Genomic DNA, 18,501 nt, shown 5'->3' with positions numbered 1-18,501 from the left:
GTGTTTATTTTAAAGTCTATTTTGTCTTATATAAACATTGCTATCCCATCTTTGTTTTTGCTCCCATATGCATGGTAAATGTTTTTCCATCCCTTCATGTTCAACCTCCATGTGTCTTTAGGTGTGAAATGAGCCTCTTGTAGGCAGCATATGGATGGGTCTTGGTTTTTATACATTCAGTCACCCTGTGTTTTTTAATTGGAGCATTTAGTCCATTTAAATTCAATGTAATTATTGATAGATATGGACTTACTGTCATTTAGTTATTTATTTCACAGTTCTTGTACTTTTTCTGTGTTTTTTTTTCTTCTCTTGCTCTCTTCCTTTATGGTTTGATGGCTTTCCTTAATGATATGCTTGGATTCCTTTCTCCATTTATTTGGTTATCTATTACAGGTTTTTGATTTGTGTTTATCAATAAGCTCATATATAACATCTGATGCATATAACATTCTATATTAAGTTGATGGTCCCTTAAATTTGAGCACATTCTAAAAGTACTATATTTTTACACCCCTCCAACAATGTTTTATGCATATGATGTCATAATTTGTGTCTTTTTATTTTGTGAATCCATAGACTGATTTTTATAGATATAACTAATTTTACTCCTTTTGTGTTTAACCTCCATATTGGTTTTGTAAGTGATTAGTCTACTACTTTCATTGTGTTTTTATTTACCTATGAAACGTTTTCCTTTCTTAATTTTCTTTCTCCTGATTATGGCCTTTTCTTTCCCCTCAAAGAATTCCCTTTAACTTTTATTGTAAGGCTGGTTTAATGGTGATGAAAGCCTTTAACTTTTGTTTGTCTAGAAAACTCTGTCTTTCTTTCTATTCTAAATAATAACTTTGCTATTATTTGTGGTTGTAGATTTTTTTCCTTGTAGTGTTTTGAGTATGTCCTGCCACTGTCTTCTGGTCTGCCAAGTTTCTGCTGAAAATGCAGTGGGTAACCTTATGGGATTTCCTTTGTGTCTAACTTTCTTATGCTGTTTTTAAAATTCTCTCTTTATCACTACTTTTTGCCATTTTAATTTTTATGTCTCTTGGTGTGGACTTCCTCAGGTTGGTTTTTTTGGGTGCTCTCTGTGCCTCCAGGATCTGGATATCTATTTCTTTCTCCAGATTAGGGAATTTTTCAGCTGTTATTTCTTCAAATAAATTTTCTGCCTCCTTCTCTCTTCTGGAATCCCTATAATCTAAGTGTTGTTACACTTGATTACATTGCTGAGTTTCCTTAACCTAGTCTTATTTTTTATTCTTTTTGTTTGTTTGTTTGCTATTTTGTTTGGTTGCTTTTTATTAACTACTCTGTCATCCAGCTCTCTGATCCATTCTTCTGCCTCCTCTAATCTGCTGTTGATCGCCTCCTGTGTATTTTTAATTTTGGTTATTGAGTTCTTTGTTTCTTATTTGCTTTTCTTTCTCTTTGGTAAGAGTTGCACTGAGATCCTCCACTCTTTTCTGAAATCCTGTGAGTATTGTTATGACCATTACTTTGAGTTCTTTCTCACACATATCTGTTATCATCATTTCATTTAGCTGTTTTGCTGTTGTTTTGTCCTGTTTGTTTGTTTTTTTTTCCTTTCGGATCATATCCCTCTGTCTCCTCATTTTATCTAGTTTTCTGTGTTTGTTTCTGTGTATTAGGAACATTGTTTTTATCTCCTGATGTTGGAAGTAAAGGCCTTATGAAGAAAAGCTCCTTTGGTGGCCTGTAGCACATGTCCCCTGTTTAACAGAACCAGGTGCTTCAGGAGTGGCTCCTATGTGGATTGTGTGTACCATGCTCTTCTGTTTGAGCTGCATTTGCCTTTAGATCAGTATGTTACAATGGCCCACTTTGCTTGTTGTGCACACACTTGGTAGGATTTGGTCCCTGTGCTGTTAGGGGTCAGTCTGAGGCTGCTGTGGACTTATCATTATTGAATGCTTTCAGCAGTCAGATCATACGCCTGCTCTCAGCTTGTTTGCAGGAGCTACAGTAATACCAAACTGCAGGGTGCTCTCCCTGCCTTGTCCCCTGAGAGGTTTTTGTTGGTGTGTAGGCCCAGGAGTCAGGCCAGTTTCCTGCAGGGGCTACAGAGGTACTGTTTGACAGGGTACTTTCTTTTCACTACCAGTTATAAGATTTGGCTGCTGGGGCTGTGTTTATTGTTATCTTCCCTTTTCCCTGAGACAGGAATAACTTTGGAATTGTGCTGGCCCCTGCCAAGGCTCCTTTCAGGATGAGACATGCAGGAGCTGCTTTGGAAGGACCTGCATGGAGCAGGTTGGATAGGATGGATCTGCAGGAGATTTTGGTGGTGAGGTACATAGTGCTAGTATGGAAAGTAGAGAGTGTTTGTGGTATTTTCTGCAAGTGTCCGGCTATCTACAGTGGGGATGCAGAGAGAAATGGTGCCTACCAGTTCTTTTATTCTTAGAGAAGTCTCCTAAAGATCCCTTGCCCTCTTTCATGTGTTCTGAGATTAGTAAATTAATCTCTTTCATGTGTACCCTAGGCACTTTTCCACTGCTGTTTCTATACTGTATCTCTGTGGAGATGTTTGATATGCTGGCTCTTTGAGGATGAAGACTTAGTTCCCTATTACCTTCCAACTCTCACAGAGCTGAGCCAGCTGATTTTAAAGTACATGAACTTAAGTTCCCTAGTTATAAAAGCTGAAAGAAATTAAGCCCTGCTTGTTTTCAAGCCAAATATTATGGGGACTCGTCTTCCTAGTGCATCTAGTACACCTAGGTCTGGGGTGCCTAGTGTGGGGTCTAGTTCTCTCCCTTCTTTATTCTTGTGTTGTCCCTCTCATTTGTGATTAGTCTGTCTGAGAGTTTGGTTCCCCATGTCTCTGCCCCTCCTACCCTTTTCAGTGTGTTCTCTCCATGATTAGCTATAGAAAGTCTGTTTTGCCAGTCTTTGGGTCATTTTCTGGGTTGGTGGCACTGATGTGGCTGTTTTATACGTATGTTTGTGGGACAAGATGAGCTTAGTATCCTCCTATTCCACCATCTTCCCCATTTATATCCTCCTTTATATACCTTTATTTTTGCTACCCCTGTTTTATTTTTCTTCAGAATAGGCAGTTATTGCCCAGGCTAGAAGACCCACCAGGGACAAGATGAAAAAAGATTATAGCTGTCACTGGGTTGATTTAGGAAACGTGTATGCACCAGTGGAAGTGCAATCACATTGTGTTAAGCTCAATGCCAAGTCCTTTTTAATTGCAATGTGTGGTATCTTTGCCTTCTTTCTAGCATAGGGATTAGTATACATAAATTTAAACCAAGAAACAAATATAGTCCAGCTTTAGTTTATATGGTATAAAATAGGATTTTCTCTTTCTAAGCTAAAAGAGAAGATCCTCTAAGAATAATGGTAAGAAAAAGCAGTTTTAGAATATTTTCGTGATGTAGAAGAATTCAGTTCCTTTTTGGGTTGGAGCCTAGGAATCTAAGGATATCCTTTATTTAAATGACTTTTTTGGTAACAGCTGTGGTCAGGAATACTTTTTTTCTATAACTAGTTGCAGTATTGCCTCCAGTGTTTCAGTGTTTGGGCGTGTTTTGGTGTTTCTGAGTAAGCGCACAGGCCTTCACAAATGACTTGGCAGGATTCTGTATTTGACTCTGAAAATTACTTTTGAGTAGGTAGTCTTTTTTCCTTCTCCCTCTCTTTTTCTCACTAAGTATTAATTCCATTGTAATTCAGCAGAAAATTATGTATGTAGGTTGGGTTTTCAGATTGTGAGGGCTGTGTTATTATTACTCTTGCTGTTGTTTTGTTTTCTGTTCTGTTTCCTTTAAAAATGATTTCATTCCCTGGCCCAGTTTGCAATAGAAAAACAACATTCCAACAAATGAGGTCTTTATGGATTTTTTAAATTACTTTTCATTATTTGTTAATCAACTTATTGTTTCCTACATGCTTACATGTTATATCCTCAAAAATATATTAATGTTCTTTGTGGGATTCTAAGCTCAATTAATAAACGTATACCCCATTTCATTAAAGATTCAAACTTTCAAATCTTGAAGTCAGAGTGGCTAGGGTGCCTCCCTAAATCTCAATTTCAAGATAGATATTTCCCTCTGTATGTGTGTGGGTTCTCCAGATAAACAGAACCAATAAGAATGTGTGCGTGTGTGTGGGGGGGGTGGGGGTAGAGAAAGGGATTGGCTGATTGATGGATGGATGGATGGATGGATGGATTTTTAAAGAATTGACTTACACAGCTATTGAGACTGGCAAGTCCAAATCTTCAGGGCAGACTAGTAGGCTGGAGATCCAGGAAAGACTAATGTTGTATCGCATATCGGAAGTCAGACTGGAAGCAGAATTCCCCCTTCCTGTGGGATGGCAGTCTTTATCTCTTAAGACCTTCAACTAATTGCATAAAGCCAGCCCACATTATGGAGGGGAATGTTCTTTGCTTCGTCTACTGACATAAACATTAATCTCACTTAAAAACACTTCACAGTAAAATCTAAACTGGTATTTGACCAGATGTCTGGGTACAGTGGCCTAACCACATTGATACATAAAATTGGCTGTCACAGTGTGTACATAACGCTTACTACAAATCCACCCAGTCATGGAAAATATCTGTAGATACATATTTGTATATATTAGATAGATATTCTTTAATGTGTATTTGGGTGTGTGTACATAAATATGTGTAAGATAGATATTTGTATTTGTGTGTGGGGGGGTTATATCTATATAGCCAAATAAAAAGTCCATTCAGAAGTAATATATATGAGTGTATGCATATATTTGTGTGAGAGAAAGATATCTACAAAAGTAAAACTTTTATTTTACAATGATACTATCTAAAAATGACACAGATTAGGTGATTTGGAATGTTAGATATTTTTTATTAACATTCTTCTGTATGGTGATTTTTTTTCCCCAACACAGTGCTCTCAGTGAGTACTTGGCAGAAGCAGCAGAGACCTGAAGAATTCTAGTAGCTGTTGTACTTTTAGACCTGACCTAAAATGATTTCTGCCATCCTAGTTCATGAAGTAATGAAAAATTACTTGAAAAATTCCTCTGAGGAAAGAGGAAATGGTCCTGTTTAAAATACACTGAAATAGTTACATCTCAGATTTTACAGTGAAAGAGAAGACCTGTTATATGCTGATCTATATTTGGCCTTTTTAATTCAGATTTTTAAAGAGCGAGAAGAAGATCTGAGGCGTTTGTCTCGCCCATTGGAATGTTCTTGTTTCCGAACATCTATCTGGGATGAAACTCTTTATAAGGTGTGTATGTTTCCCTGAGCTCCCTTATTTTAAGATCATGAGAAAAAGTTAAAAGGGTATTGTCAAAAGTAAAAGATTTTAATCTCTGTCATACCCATTTAGATGTGTTGAATTTAAAAAAAAAGAAATAATCTACAATAAATTGTTTGAAAACTATCAAACTTAACTTTAAGAGATTTTGGTTTTGTTCTTAAGATTGTGTTGCAATATCTACCAAGTCACACTGAATTAGTCAGTTTTATGATGGTTAATTTGATACTGATGTTTGTGACAGCAGAGGTTTCACTGACCATCATCCATTGTGATCTGTTGTGATCTCAATGCTGATTGGAGCTATATCAAATGTTGAGGTACCTCTTCAGGATATAAACTAGTCTGCTTCAGTTTGGATGGCATTAGAATAACAATATTTAGGGAAGAGTTTGGAGAAGGGAGTTTTATAATGAGATACTTAATGCCTAGAATATGGTAGCTTCAACTTTCATGCCAAAGTGGGGATTAGCATTCTTCAACCAGGATTGTTTCCATTGCTGGGATGAATACCATACTGCCTGCAGTAGTTGTAGAGGTTACAACAGTAGCTGTGTTATGGAAAAAACTGAAATTACCTTATTAGCACATAGGCTCCTTATCCTGCTTCTTCTCTTTCTCCTATGAGGTCTAGTGATTTGAAAGACTGGCTTCTTTGGGGTCCTTTCATGGTCAGACCTTTCCTTCAGACTGCTACTAGTATCCATTGAGAAGTCTGACTCTGAGTGGGAAAGCATCCTTCTCTGTCATTGGTAGCTACAGCCTCAGTATCAACTGCATCTGACAAGTATCTACAACCAGAGAAGCACGAAAACCTGATTTGCCAAGGAGAAAAATCAATGGACCTTAAAAATAGCCATTGATTTATTTTTTCAACTAATTCTTTTTTCCCAATATTATGTTGACCCAGCCTCACTCTAATAACAGATCATTTTGAGATACTTGTCTAGGAAATACTGCTCTAGATTAATTTGGGCCGAATTTCTCTCAAAGCCTTATTCCCATAGAACAGGTAACCGTGAATAAGGATGGACATGACGCACTGATAAGAACCAACTGCGGTGTGAAGGATGGCAATACATAACACGACCAAAGACAATTGGCTAATCACAACACTGCTGTGAGTGACAATGTCTCTGCTGTGGTTAGCTTTGGTGCCTTCTCCAAGGTAAATTCAGCAGTGACATTAACACCGACCTGGGAACTTGAAACCTGAACCCCCATGCTTAAGTAATAAAACTAATTGGAACAGAGACATAGCACTACTATCTTCTACATCAATGTTGCATAGAGCTGACTTAAATTTTTATATTGTTTTATTCTACAAGCACTCATTGCATATCTGCTTGATGTTTTTGGACACACGAATGACTAAGACCAGGTTCCTGCCCTCTAGTAGGGGAGAAAAGAACATTATACAGCTTACTAGACAAATTGGAAGGAATTACTACAATGGAAATGCAAATAAAAGAGCCTTAAGAGAATAGAGGGAGGGTATGGTTAATTCCAACTCCTTACGTTAGTCATATTTCTCTGGATGAAGTCTACTTTAGGGAAGCACACCACTGGACCATTTTTAATTCAGTTGGATCAATAACATATAGCTGACAATAAGCCTTTTGAAATGATAATGCTACTAATTTCTCTTATAATTTCTTTTGTATGTTATCCCATTGAGGGGAGGGACCATTTTTCTGTGTGACTCTGATATTTTTACAAAAGTGATTCTTAGATTTATGTTAAGTATAACATTATTAAGTTCTGATCTTTAGAGCAGTCTGCATTATTGGACTTAAATATTTGTTCAATGGCTGGATTAGAAACTTTTTATTTGGCCCAGTAAATCAGAGTTTTCAATTATTCCTAAGGCAAATGTGGAACTAAATTAATGTTTTTTTTGAGAATTATCAATGGAAAGAAGTTTTCTAGCATTTTACAAATGTTTGAAACTTTAAAAAATTCCAGCTGAAAGATAAAAATCAAATAGTATCTTCATCTTCTCATTTTATTTGTTATATCATATTTGTTACCAATGTTTGTTTGGGACTCATATTACTATATTTTGCTGTCCATATGTTGTAGTGTACTTACTCATTTGCAGAGGTCCAGGACTGGGTACCTGTTAGTAATATTACACTGTACTTCTGTTCTGTTAGGCTTGGTCCAGCATTGTTTATCAGCTGATTCCCAATGTTCAGCAGCTGGAAATGAACCTACGGAATTTTGCTGAAATTATTGAGGCTGATGAAGTGCTTTTGTTTGAAAGAGCTACTTTTCTGGTGAGAAATTTCTATTCTGCAGATATTCTTCACGCTTAACTTTCTTCTGTCAAGCAACAGAGAACAACACGTTGCTATTTTCAGGAAAAACGTTTTCTCCTCTTGTCTTTACGTCAGCATGTATAACCTTAATTACAAAGTAGTATTGTTAGCAGGTGACCTGAAAGAAGTCCTTTGGTGTGTAGCTCTTTAGTAGTTAGTAAAATTTAGATTTCTACAAGCTGGCCTTACTATAGAGTTTAGATTATTTCTGCTAATACTTCATTTGTGTTAAAGAATTCCTAATTTCCTATTGACTTTTATTGTGAAATGAGGGGTATTTTCCTTTTGATAAAATTCTCATCCCACTCCTTTCTCCAAAAAACTGATATGAAGACTTTTAACATGGAAGAGGTGTAATGGTCATCTCAGTGACATAACTAAGAATTCAGATGGAGAGGTGGAAGGGAAAAGAGGCACCTTGGTATTTTTATTTTTCTTACATAAATTCAGCTTAACTGAAGAGCCTACTGTGTACATGGCATGAGGGGGATGCAATATTGTGTTTATAAGTAAAATTTTAAAGAATAATAACAAACTAATTTGAGATGTCACAAAGCACTGCATAAGTAATTGCTGATCAGTTTAATAAATATAACTCTAAGAGCAGCTCACAGTAAATAATACGCTTCTAAGCTCTATCAGTGCCTGGTGAATTTTATTGATTGATTGATTGATTAGCTGATTGTCTGGTGATTTTAAAACACATTTTTAAATTTTGAGCTTGGTTCCCCTTCTATAAAATGGAGATAACATATCTGTAAGTTTATTGTATGGGTTAAAATGGGACAATGTAATGTTAAGCCCTAATGCAAAACTTAGCATATAGTCAGCAAACTATTAAATGTTGGTTCCTTCTGTTGTTATTACAGCAGAGGGCAGAGAATGCAAACTGTAATTTTTACTCCTTCCTTTGTGGAAACATTATTTGTAACTGTTGCCATGATTGTGAGTCATACTTCCTTCTAAGTGGTACAGCTGTGGCAAGGGGTCCTAACTAGAGTGTCTTTCTGCCTGAGCCCACTGGCAGGGGTCACTTGCTTGCAATTATACTACCCTGTGTCTTCTTTTTCTGATAATGTAAAAAGCAACAAACAAGTAAGCTATTCTGATCATCTTGGTGTACACAACATGGCAGAATCCTCCTTTCAGCAGGACTCTCTTGCCTTATCCATTACATGTGATCAAAGAGGTTAACCTAGTATAAGCTCCCTATTCCTCAGTAACAGTAACAGGTGGCTTTGGTTTCTCTTGAAGACCAAGATTATTTGTGATGGACCATTTTCACTGAGGGGTTTGAAGTCAAGCAAGGGGAACCTGTTCCACCATTGATCTAGAAATTACCTTTTGAAAGTTTCACATGGTTTCAGTAAATTGCCCTGTGAATTTTCTTCTGGTGAGCAACTCACTTTTGCTTCCTACTGGAAACTGTATATCTGAATATTCAGCCTGTAAGAAATACATGGTTTTATTAAAATCTGAAAGTGTTAGAGGAAGTGTTTTTTTGTTTTTTTTTTTTAATTTTTTAATTTTTGATTTTTTATAAACATACAATATATTTTTATCCCCAGGGGTACAGGTCTGTGAATCGCCAGGTTTACACACTTCACAGCACTCACCGAAGCACATACCCTCCCCAATGTCCATAACCCCACCCCCCTTCTCCCAACCCCCCTCCCCCCAGCAACCCTCAGTTTATTTTGTGAGATTAAGAGTCACTTATGGTTTGTTTCCCTCCCAATCCCATCTTGTTTCATTTATTCTTCTCCTACCCACTTAAGCCCCCATGTTGCATCACCACTTCCTCATATCAGGGAGATCATATGATAGTTGTCTTTCTCCGTTTGACTTATTTCGCTAAGCATGATATGCTCTAGTTCCATCCATGTTGTCGCAAAAAATAGAGGAAGTGTTTTTAGCTAACATGGGTGTCCATAATGAATAAGTTCATGTATAAATAGTAAATCCTTTGAGGTGGGAAACCTTTAGTTAAAACTTTTATGTTTTTTTTATGCTTGTTTTACTTAAAATTTTTTAAATGTTTATTTTAATTCCGGTTAATATACATATTATATTAGTTTCAGGTATAAAATACAGTGATTCAACAATTCCATATATCACACTGTGCTCATCACCATGAATTGTACTCCTTAATTGCCATCGTCTGTTGAATCCATCCCCCTACCCATCTGCCCTCTAGTAACCATAAATTTGTTCTCTATGATTGAAAGTATGTTTCTTGATTTCTTGATTTGTCACTCCTGTTTTTTTCCCTTTGCTTGTGTGTTTTGTTTCTTAAATTCCACATATGAGTAAAATCATATATTTGTATTTCTCTGACTGACTTATTTCGCTCAGCATGGTACTCTCCAACTCCATCCACGTCATTGCAAATGGCAAGATTTCATTCTTTTTATGACTGAGTAATACTCCATTGTGTATGTGTGTGTAACATCTTATTATCTATTCATCAATTGATGGACACTGGGGCTGCTTCTGTATCTTAGCTATTGTAAATACCACTGCTATAAATTTAGGGGTGGGTATGTATATCCCTTTAAATTAGTGTTCTTGTATTAATTGGATGAATACCCACAAGTGTGATTCCTGGATCATAAGGTAGTTCTATTTTTAACTTTTTGAGGAACCTCCATACTGTTTTCCAAAGTGGCTGCACCAGTTTGCATTCCCACCAACAGTGCAAGAAAGTTCTTTTTTCTCCACATTCTCACCAACACCTGTTCTTTCTTGTGTTGTTCATTTTATGCATTTTAACAGGTGTGAGGTGATCTCTTATTGTAGTTTTGACTTGTATTTTCCTGATGATGAATGATGTCAAGCATCTTTTCATGTGTCTGTTGCCCATCTCTATGTCTTTGGAGAAATGTTTGTTCATGTCTTCTGCCCATTTCTTAAGTGGATTATTCATTTTTTTGGGTGTTGAGTTATATAAGTTCTTTATATTTTGGGGGTATTAATCCTTTATCAGATATGTCATTTGCAGATATCTTCTCCAATTCCATAGGTTGCCTTTTAGTTTTGTTGATTGTTTCCTTTATTGTGCAGAAGCTTTTAATTTTGACATAGTTCCAGTAGTTGATTTTAACTTTTGTTTCCCTTGCTTCAGGAGACATATCTAGCAACAGGATTATGTGACCGATGTCAAGAAAGTTACTGCTTGTGTTCTCTTCTAGAATTTTTATGGTTATAGGTCTCACATATAGGTCTTTCATCATTTTGTGTATGGTGTACAAAAGTGGTTCAGTGTCATTCTTTTACATGTTGCTCTCCAGTTTTCCCAACATCATTTGTTGAAGAGACTGTCTTTTTCCCATTATGTTTTTTCCTCCTTTGTCAAAGATTAACTGACCATATAATTGTAGATGTATTCCTGGATTTTCTATTCTGTCCTATTGCTTTCTGTTTTTGTGCCATGACCATACTGTTTTGATCACCGCAATTTTATTATATAACTTGAAGTCCAAAATTGTCATACCTCTGGCATTGCTTTTCTTTTTCAAGATTGCTTTGTCTATTCGGCAACTTTTATGGTTCCATGCAAATATTAAAATTGTTTCTTATAGTTCTTTGAAAAAGTCTATTGGTATATTAATAGAGGTTTCATTAAATATGTAGATTGCTCTGGGTATTATGAACATTTTTTTTCCAATTTATTTATTTTCAGAAAAACATTATTCATTATTTTTTCACCACACCCAGTGCTCCATGCAAGCCGTGCCCTCTATAATACCCACCACCTGGTACCCCAACCTCCCACCCCCCGCCACTTCAAACCCCTCAGACTGTTATGAACATTTTAACAATATTTGCTTTTCCAATCCATGAACATGCAGTGTTTTTCCATTTCTTTGTGTCCTTTTCAATTTATCAGTGTTTCATTATTTTCAGAGTACAGGTCTTTCATCTCTTTGGATAGGTTTATTCCTAGGTATCTTCGTATTTTTGTTGCAATTGTAAGTGGTGTTGCTTTTGTAATTTCTCTTTCTGCTGCTTCATTACTGGTATATACATGGGCAAGAGAATTCTGTACATTGATTTTGTATCCTGCAACTATAATGAATTTATCAGTTCTAACAGTTTTTTGATGCAGTCTTTCAGGTTTTCTGTATATAGTATCATGTGCCTGCCAGCAATCAATCGTTTATGTCTTCCTTACCAATTTGGATAATTTTTTTTTCTTTTTGCTGTATGATTGCTGTGTTAGGACTTCCATTGCTATGTCGAATAAAACTGGTGTGAGTGGACATCCTTGTCTTATTCCTGACTTTAGGGGGAAAACTCGCAGTTTTTCTGTATTAAGGATGATGCTAACTGTGGGTATTTCATGTATGGCCTTTATTATTTTGAGGTATGTTCTCTGTAAACCTTTTTTTGTTGAGGATTTTTATAATGAATGGATGTTGTACTTTGTCAGATGCTTTATCTGCATCTATTGAAATGATCATATAGTTCTTACCCTTTCTCTTACTGATGTGATGTGTCATGTTAACTGATTTTCAAATATTGAACTACTTTTGTAACCCAGGAATAAATCCCATTTGATCATGGCAAATGATTTTTTAATGTATTTTTGAGTTTTGTTTGCATGTATTTTATTGGTAGTTTTTACATCTATGTTCATCAGGGATATTGACCTGTAGTTCTCTTTTTTTTGGTGTCTCTGCATGGTTTTGGTATCCGGGTAATACTGGCCTCCGAGAATGAATTTGGAAGTTTTCCTTCCTTTTCTATTTTTTGGAATACTGTGAGAATAAGCATTAACTCTTCTTTAAATGTTTAGTGGAATTCACCTGTGAAGCCACCTGGCCCTAAGCTTTTGTTATTGGGAGATTTTTTTATTTTTGATTCAATTTCTTTGCTGGTTATCAGTCTGTTCAAGGTTTCGATTTCTTCCTGTTTCAGTGTTGGTAGTTTATATGTTCCTAGGAATTTATCCATTTCTTCTAGGTTGTCCAGTTTGTTGGCATATAGTTTTAAATAATACTCTCTTATGTTCGTATTGTTGGTTGTTATTTCCCCTCTCTCATTTATGATTTTATTTATTTTGGTCCTTTCTCTTTTTTTCTTGATAAGTCCAGCTTAGAAGTTTATCAATTTTATTAACTTTTTTCAAAGAACAGCTCCTGGTTTCATTCATCTGTTCTATTGTTTTTTAAATTTCCTTATCATTTATTTCTGCTCTAATTTTTATTATTTCTTTCCTTCTGCTGGTTTAGGTTTTGTTCATTCTTCTTTTTCTACGTCCTTTAGGTATATGGTTAGCTTGATTATTTGAGATTTATCTTGTTGAGGTAGTCTTGTAATGCTATAAACTTCCCTCTTAGAACTGGTTTTGCTACATCTCAGAGGTTTTGAACTATTGTGTTTTCATTCTCATTTGTTTCCATGTACTTTTTTAATTCCTTCTTTGATTTCTTGGTTGAACCATTAATTGTTTAGTAGTGTGTTATTTAACCTCCATGTATTTGTGGTCTTTCTGATTTTTTTGTGTGTGGTTGACTTCTGATTTCATAGCATTTTGACCAGAAAATACGCATGGTGTGACTTCAGTAATCTTGAATTTATTGAGGTTTATTTTATGGGCTAATATGTGATCTTTTCTAGATATTGTTCTGTGTGTACTTGAGAAGAATGTGTATTCTGTTTTGGGATGATATGTTCTGAGTGTATCTATTAAATCCCTCTATTCCATTATGTCTTTGAAAGTCATTGCTTCCTTGTTGATTTTCTGTTTGAATGATCTGTCCATTGATGTAACTGTGATGTAAAGTCCCCTACTCTTATTGTATTATTATTGATTAGTTCCTTTATGTTTGTTATTAACTGGTTTATATTTTTGGGTGCTCCTAGCTTGGGAGTCATGTAACTAGTTAACATGCCAAAGTCTTGTTCATTATCGGAATTAACCACGCAAATTACTCCACTGAGTAAGAATAGCCATGTACCACCATGCACAGAACTGGGAAAGACCTTTCACTGTCAATCCTGTCCATGTCCAGGCTGGGTGAGGTTTCCAGTGTTGAATCAAATTAAGCCACAGGCTCCTGGAAGGGTGGTGCCCTTTCCTCATTTCCTTTAAATTGCAGCTTTGTAATCTCTGGAACCCAAAGGTTCCCTTTGGAACCCAAAGACTTTGGTTTACTAGAAGCTACCTCACAGGTCTTGGTTATAATGCTGCTGCATCGTCAATCAGCATCATTTGTGGTTGGAACTACAACAGTATCTGATCATCTTTGAACCTCTGACATTCATTTTTTTATATACATCTGTATATATATAGATATAAATATAGATATAGATGTATATATCTCGTGTTCAGTTAGCCACTGTATAGTATATCATTAGTTTTTGATACAGTGTTCAATGAGTCATTATTTGCATATAACACCCAGTGCTCATCACAACACTTGCCCTCCTTAATACTCATCACCCTATTATCCCATCCCCCCAACCCTCCTCCCCTCTGAAACCCTCAGTTGTTTCCCAGTTATTTTGTCTCTCCTGGTTTGTCTTCCTTTCTGATTTCTCCCCTTTCAGATTTCCCTCCCTTCCCCTATGGTCCTCTGTGCTATTGCTTATGTTCCACATATGAGTGAACCTCCAACATTCTTAATTAATGAAAACATTCTTGGCAAATGTTTTCACTCTGGTCTAAGTCCATCCAAGAATTAGACCTGTAGCAGTGCAATATTAATAGCCCTGTCTGTTCCTTTTAATCATGCCCTCAATTCTGAAAACCAACAAAATGGAACCAGTCTTATTCCATTATTACTAGCTGCCTATCCAGGTAGGTAGGAAAAAAATCTTGCTTATACTTTATGGTCCTGCTTTGAATACTCTGTTTCAAAGTAAATACTTCAGGCCCATGGGACACTCAGGAGTGTGGAGAGGGTGCTGATAAGAAAGAGGTAGGGACAGATGGGGGCTTTCTTTACTGCATACTTAAGATTTTTAAATATAATACCAAAAGCCACTATAAGTTACAGCTTTCATTAAAATTAATACATTAGGTAATATTTAATGATTAAAAGTAAGTGAGGAAGAATAACACTGAACCAAAATAAATAATACTTTAATTCTCTAATAAAATTATAATGAAACACTACTGTTTGGGTTATCTATAGGGATATTTAAATTGTACAGAACATTGGCATAATATGGGAAAGAAGAGACAGTAAGCCAGGTGCCAAGTCTACCTTGAAAATCAGGATTACCAGGAGACTGGCAGAGGTCTGCCTCAAGGAGTAAGTAGCAGAGGGTGATATGACTACATTGCATATTTAAAGGCATTGCTCTTTTTCATAGGTGATTTCTCACTATCAGTGTAAAGAGCAGCGTGATGCCCACAGATTTGAGAAAATCAGCAACATTATTAAGCAGTTTAAGCTGAGCTGTAGGTAAGCTATCTTGTGTGATTTATTTATGTCTAGAAAGAAATTATTGTCATTTTTGAGAGGTTCAAATAACTGTAGTAGACTGTACTTCTGTATTCAGAAAAGTTCATTTAATTGAAAAGAAAGCTAACCTCTAAGGGAGCCTGCAATTCACTGAGGTAAAAGTCATTGTCCTTTAATACAAACTCAACTGATAGAGAAGAAGCATTGAAGAATAAGCAGAATACCCTTTGAGATACTTAATCCTATTTAGGAAGAAATAAACAGAAAATGTCCAAGAAAGTTTTGAAAAAGAAGAAAGAATTTATCCTACCAAATAATAAGATTTACTATAAAACTATAGTAATTAAAATAAGTAATGATTCAAGAATAGTATAGAATAGATTCTAGAAATGCCTGAGCATGTTGTCTCACCTTTGATAAAATCAAGTTTGAATCATAGCATTGTGAATATAGGAAGAAAGAATGATGGAACAGTACAATTTAGTAAAGATTTAATCAGCAAATTTCTTATCCTGGTAAAACTTTGATGCCCAGAAAAAGAATGGGTCTAAGTACCGGTATAAGTTTACTCTTTTTATGCCTTAGCACCCTCTGAGACTTAATGGTGTGTTTATGCCTACATTTTTAAGAAGAAATAGCAAGTGACATACAAATATATTACCTTATTTGTTTTTGAAGAAGTGGGAGCATTTCTTGAATTGCAATATAACTAACATTCAAAAATATAGTTATTAATCACAGTGATAGGAAAGTTTCAACTTAAGCTTCTTAAATATTAGAGAAATCTTTTGTGACATAATATTTTAACATGGATCTGGGTCTAAGCCCATTTTACAGTCAATATCAGGTCCTAATTCACTTTATGTCTAAGTTACTTTCCAGAACATACTAAATTCAGCATTAGAGTTTCCTTGGAAAACAAAGTGGGGTTAGTGATTAACTGTCTTAATGAAGTGGAGAATCAAGGTATAATGCTATGAAATTTTTAACATAAAAGGTAAAAATGTTTTATATTGATATTATTTTATATTCTTTACTTCTTTTTCTCATTTTTCCTATAGCAAACTAGCTGCTTCTTTTCAGAGCATGGAAGTCAGGAACTCTAACTTTGCTGCTTTCATTGACATCTTTACATCCAACACTTATGTGATGGTCGTGATGTCTGATCCATCCATTCGTAAGTTTAAACTTAAATGACATAGACATAGGCTTAAAGCCACATTCCTTTTTTTAAAGATTTTATTTATTTATTAGAGAGAGAGAGAGAGATCAGAAGTAGGCAGAGAGGCAGGCGGGGGTGGTGGTGGTGGGGAAGCAGGCTCCCTGCTGAGCAGAGAGCCTGATGCGGTCCTCAATCCCAGGACCCTGAGATCATGACCTGCACCAAAGGCAGAGGCTTAACCCACTGAGCTACCCAAGTGCCCTTAAAGCCACATTCTTTAAACTAATTGACCTAGAGGTAGTACTTTATTAGATAATAAAAAAAATTTGTAGTGGGGATGGTTGCAAAGCAGTATGAATATACTTAATGCCCCTGACCTGTATATCTTGAAATGATTAAAATGGTAATTTTTTGTTATATATATTTATCACAATGAAAAAGCTATTTCAGTATTAGTAGTAAATAGTTTTTTGTTTCATAGACTTACATTTTGTAGCTTAAAAATAATTTCGACTCTAGGGTATTTTGTTTTTTCTTCATGGTATTTAAAAAATCTAGTAACTAAATCAAGGGATTTTAAAGAAAAGATAATCCAAATGTATGATTTATGCTTCATATAGTAAACATTTTTTTCAAAGACTAATCAATCTAAGTTCTGAACGACTAAATATTGAACGATTTTGTCATTGTATATTCTTAAGTACGATAGTTCCATATCTGTGTTATTGGCATACAGGGAGGTATTTGGTACTTCCATGCCATAGTAGCCATATTCATTTTAACCACTGAAATAAAGGCTCTAGCAGTATTTCTTCTTTTTTTAATTTAAGTTCAATTAGCCAAATTATATCATTAGTTATTGATATAATGTTCAATTATTCATTAGTTGAGTATATCTAGGATTTTCTCAGAAGTTTAAATTATCTCTGATCCACTTGCTTTTTCTATTTTAGGTTAATATTAAAATGCAACATAAGATAATGGGTTTTATTCTAAAAGTAAACCAAAAGATTTTGAAATTTTATTTTGGAAATGTAGTATTTAGTATATAAACAAATCATCTACTTATTCAGAAAACTTAAGTCATGGTTAACTTGAGACTGCCTATTTCTGTATGTTCTCTGTGACATACATTGAAAGATTTGGCTCTTTATTAGTCAGACATTGCTTTGGCTACCTGTATTTATTCTGTTGGCTGTCTCCTCCATCCCTACCCTCAGCTTCTGCAGCTACTCTGATCAACATCCGCAATGCCAGAAAACACTTTGAAAAGCTGGAAAGGGTGGATGGACCAAAGCAGTGTCTTCTCATGCGCTAAACATTGCCAAATGTTGTTTCAAAAAACTTAGAAATACTGTTTCTTAATCTTAAGGTATTCATATATGTAGGCTCTGAACTGTGATGCTTACCACTTCTGTATTTCTTTCTTACTCTCTAGTCTTAATGTTTAATCTTGAATGCTGTTTACTAAAATAGCCAGTAAGAAGTTAGAAGATGAGCTGTTCATGGACTTGATGTGACATAAAATTATGTGATATGTAAGTGTTCTGATAACAAGATTCGAATAGTGTGTGTTCTGATAAACTGGTTCTAATAGTTGTGTATGCCAAAGCCTTTCCCAACATCATCTTGTTTTCCTTATCCAATAATAATCTGTAAGTTTGGAATATTACTGTTTTCTCAGCATGCATTAAAAATATTACTTAACTTCAACTATAAATAAACATTTGAGGTTAGGGATTTCAGTGTCTGTTTTTCTTTTCCTTGTTTCTTCAAATTTTCCCTAAGAAAGAGCAAATGAATATCACAGTTATCCTAGGGGGAGGGGATCTGCTGGTTGGGAAATATTACAGAATAAAGTAGGATAGGAAGGATGGAGGTAGATTATAGCCTTAAAGTTAGGTAGAAGAGTTTTAGATATAATGTGATAAGAAATAGGAAACCATTAAAGGCTTTTGAGGAGGGAAATTCTATGGAAGGAATTTTGAAAGAAAATTAACCTAGATTGTATGGGCTGACTGGTGGCATTTGGGGAAGCTTTGGCAGTAATGTACACCTGAGGTGTGTTGAAAAGTCTTTTCCAGGATGCAGCTAGAGAAGGAATGAATAAAAAGTTGAGGGAAAAAAGGATTCATGAGATGTAAAACTTCCTTCTCTGTAGTCCAGAAATGGTTAATTTTATATATTTCATTACACCTAATGGGACATGCCTTCATTATGCTAGTCAAGTAATATTAAAATATTTTTCAAGAAGTTCTGTTTTAGGAGAAGCACAGAAGATGGCGGAGGAGTTGGGGAACTTATTTCAG

General features: G+C 35.4%; 1 protein-coding gene across 6 annotated transcripts in view; it reads left to right on the top strand.

Moving 5' to 3' along the window:
* RRAGB (Ras related GTP binding B) overlaps positions 1 to 17,932 on the top strand; it is a 36,115-nt gene extending 18,183 nt beyond the window's left edge. For 5 of the 6 annotated variants that reach the window (XM_044235182.1, XM_044235179.1, XM_044235183.1 and 2 more), the window contains 5 exons: positions 5,169 to 5,264; positions 7,451 to 7,573; positions 14,939 to 15,030; positions 16,092 to 16,207; positions 17,413 to 17,932. In XM_044235182.1, the coding sequence (XP_044091117.1) occupies positions 5,169 to 5,264; positions 7,451 to 7,573; positions 14,939 to 15,030; positions 16,092 to 16,207; positions 17,413 to 17,510 (525 nt within the window). In that variant the 3' untranslated portion in view covers positions 17,511 to 17,932. The remainder of the gene's footprint in view (positions 1 to 5,168; positions 5,265 to 7,450; positions 7,574 to 14,938; positions 15,031 to 16,091; positions 16,208 to 17,412) is intronic. The other variant, XM_044235180.1, reaches the window with a different exon arrangement.
* Positions 17,933 to 18,501: the final 569 nt, after the last annotated feature.

Source organism: Neovison vison, chromosome X (assembly GCF_020171115.1).
Source record: "Neovison vison isolate M4711 chromosome X, ASM_NN_V1, whole genome shotgun sequence".
In the NCBI taxonomy this organism is placed as follows: Eukaryota; Metazoa; Chordata; class Mammalia; order Carnivora; family Mustelidae; genus Neogale; species Neogale vison.
Note: the sequence above shows the minus strand (reverse complement) of the source record. Positions and strands in the feature narration are given on the sequence as shown.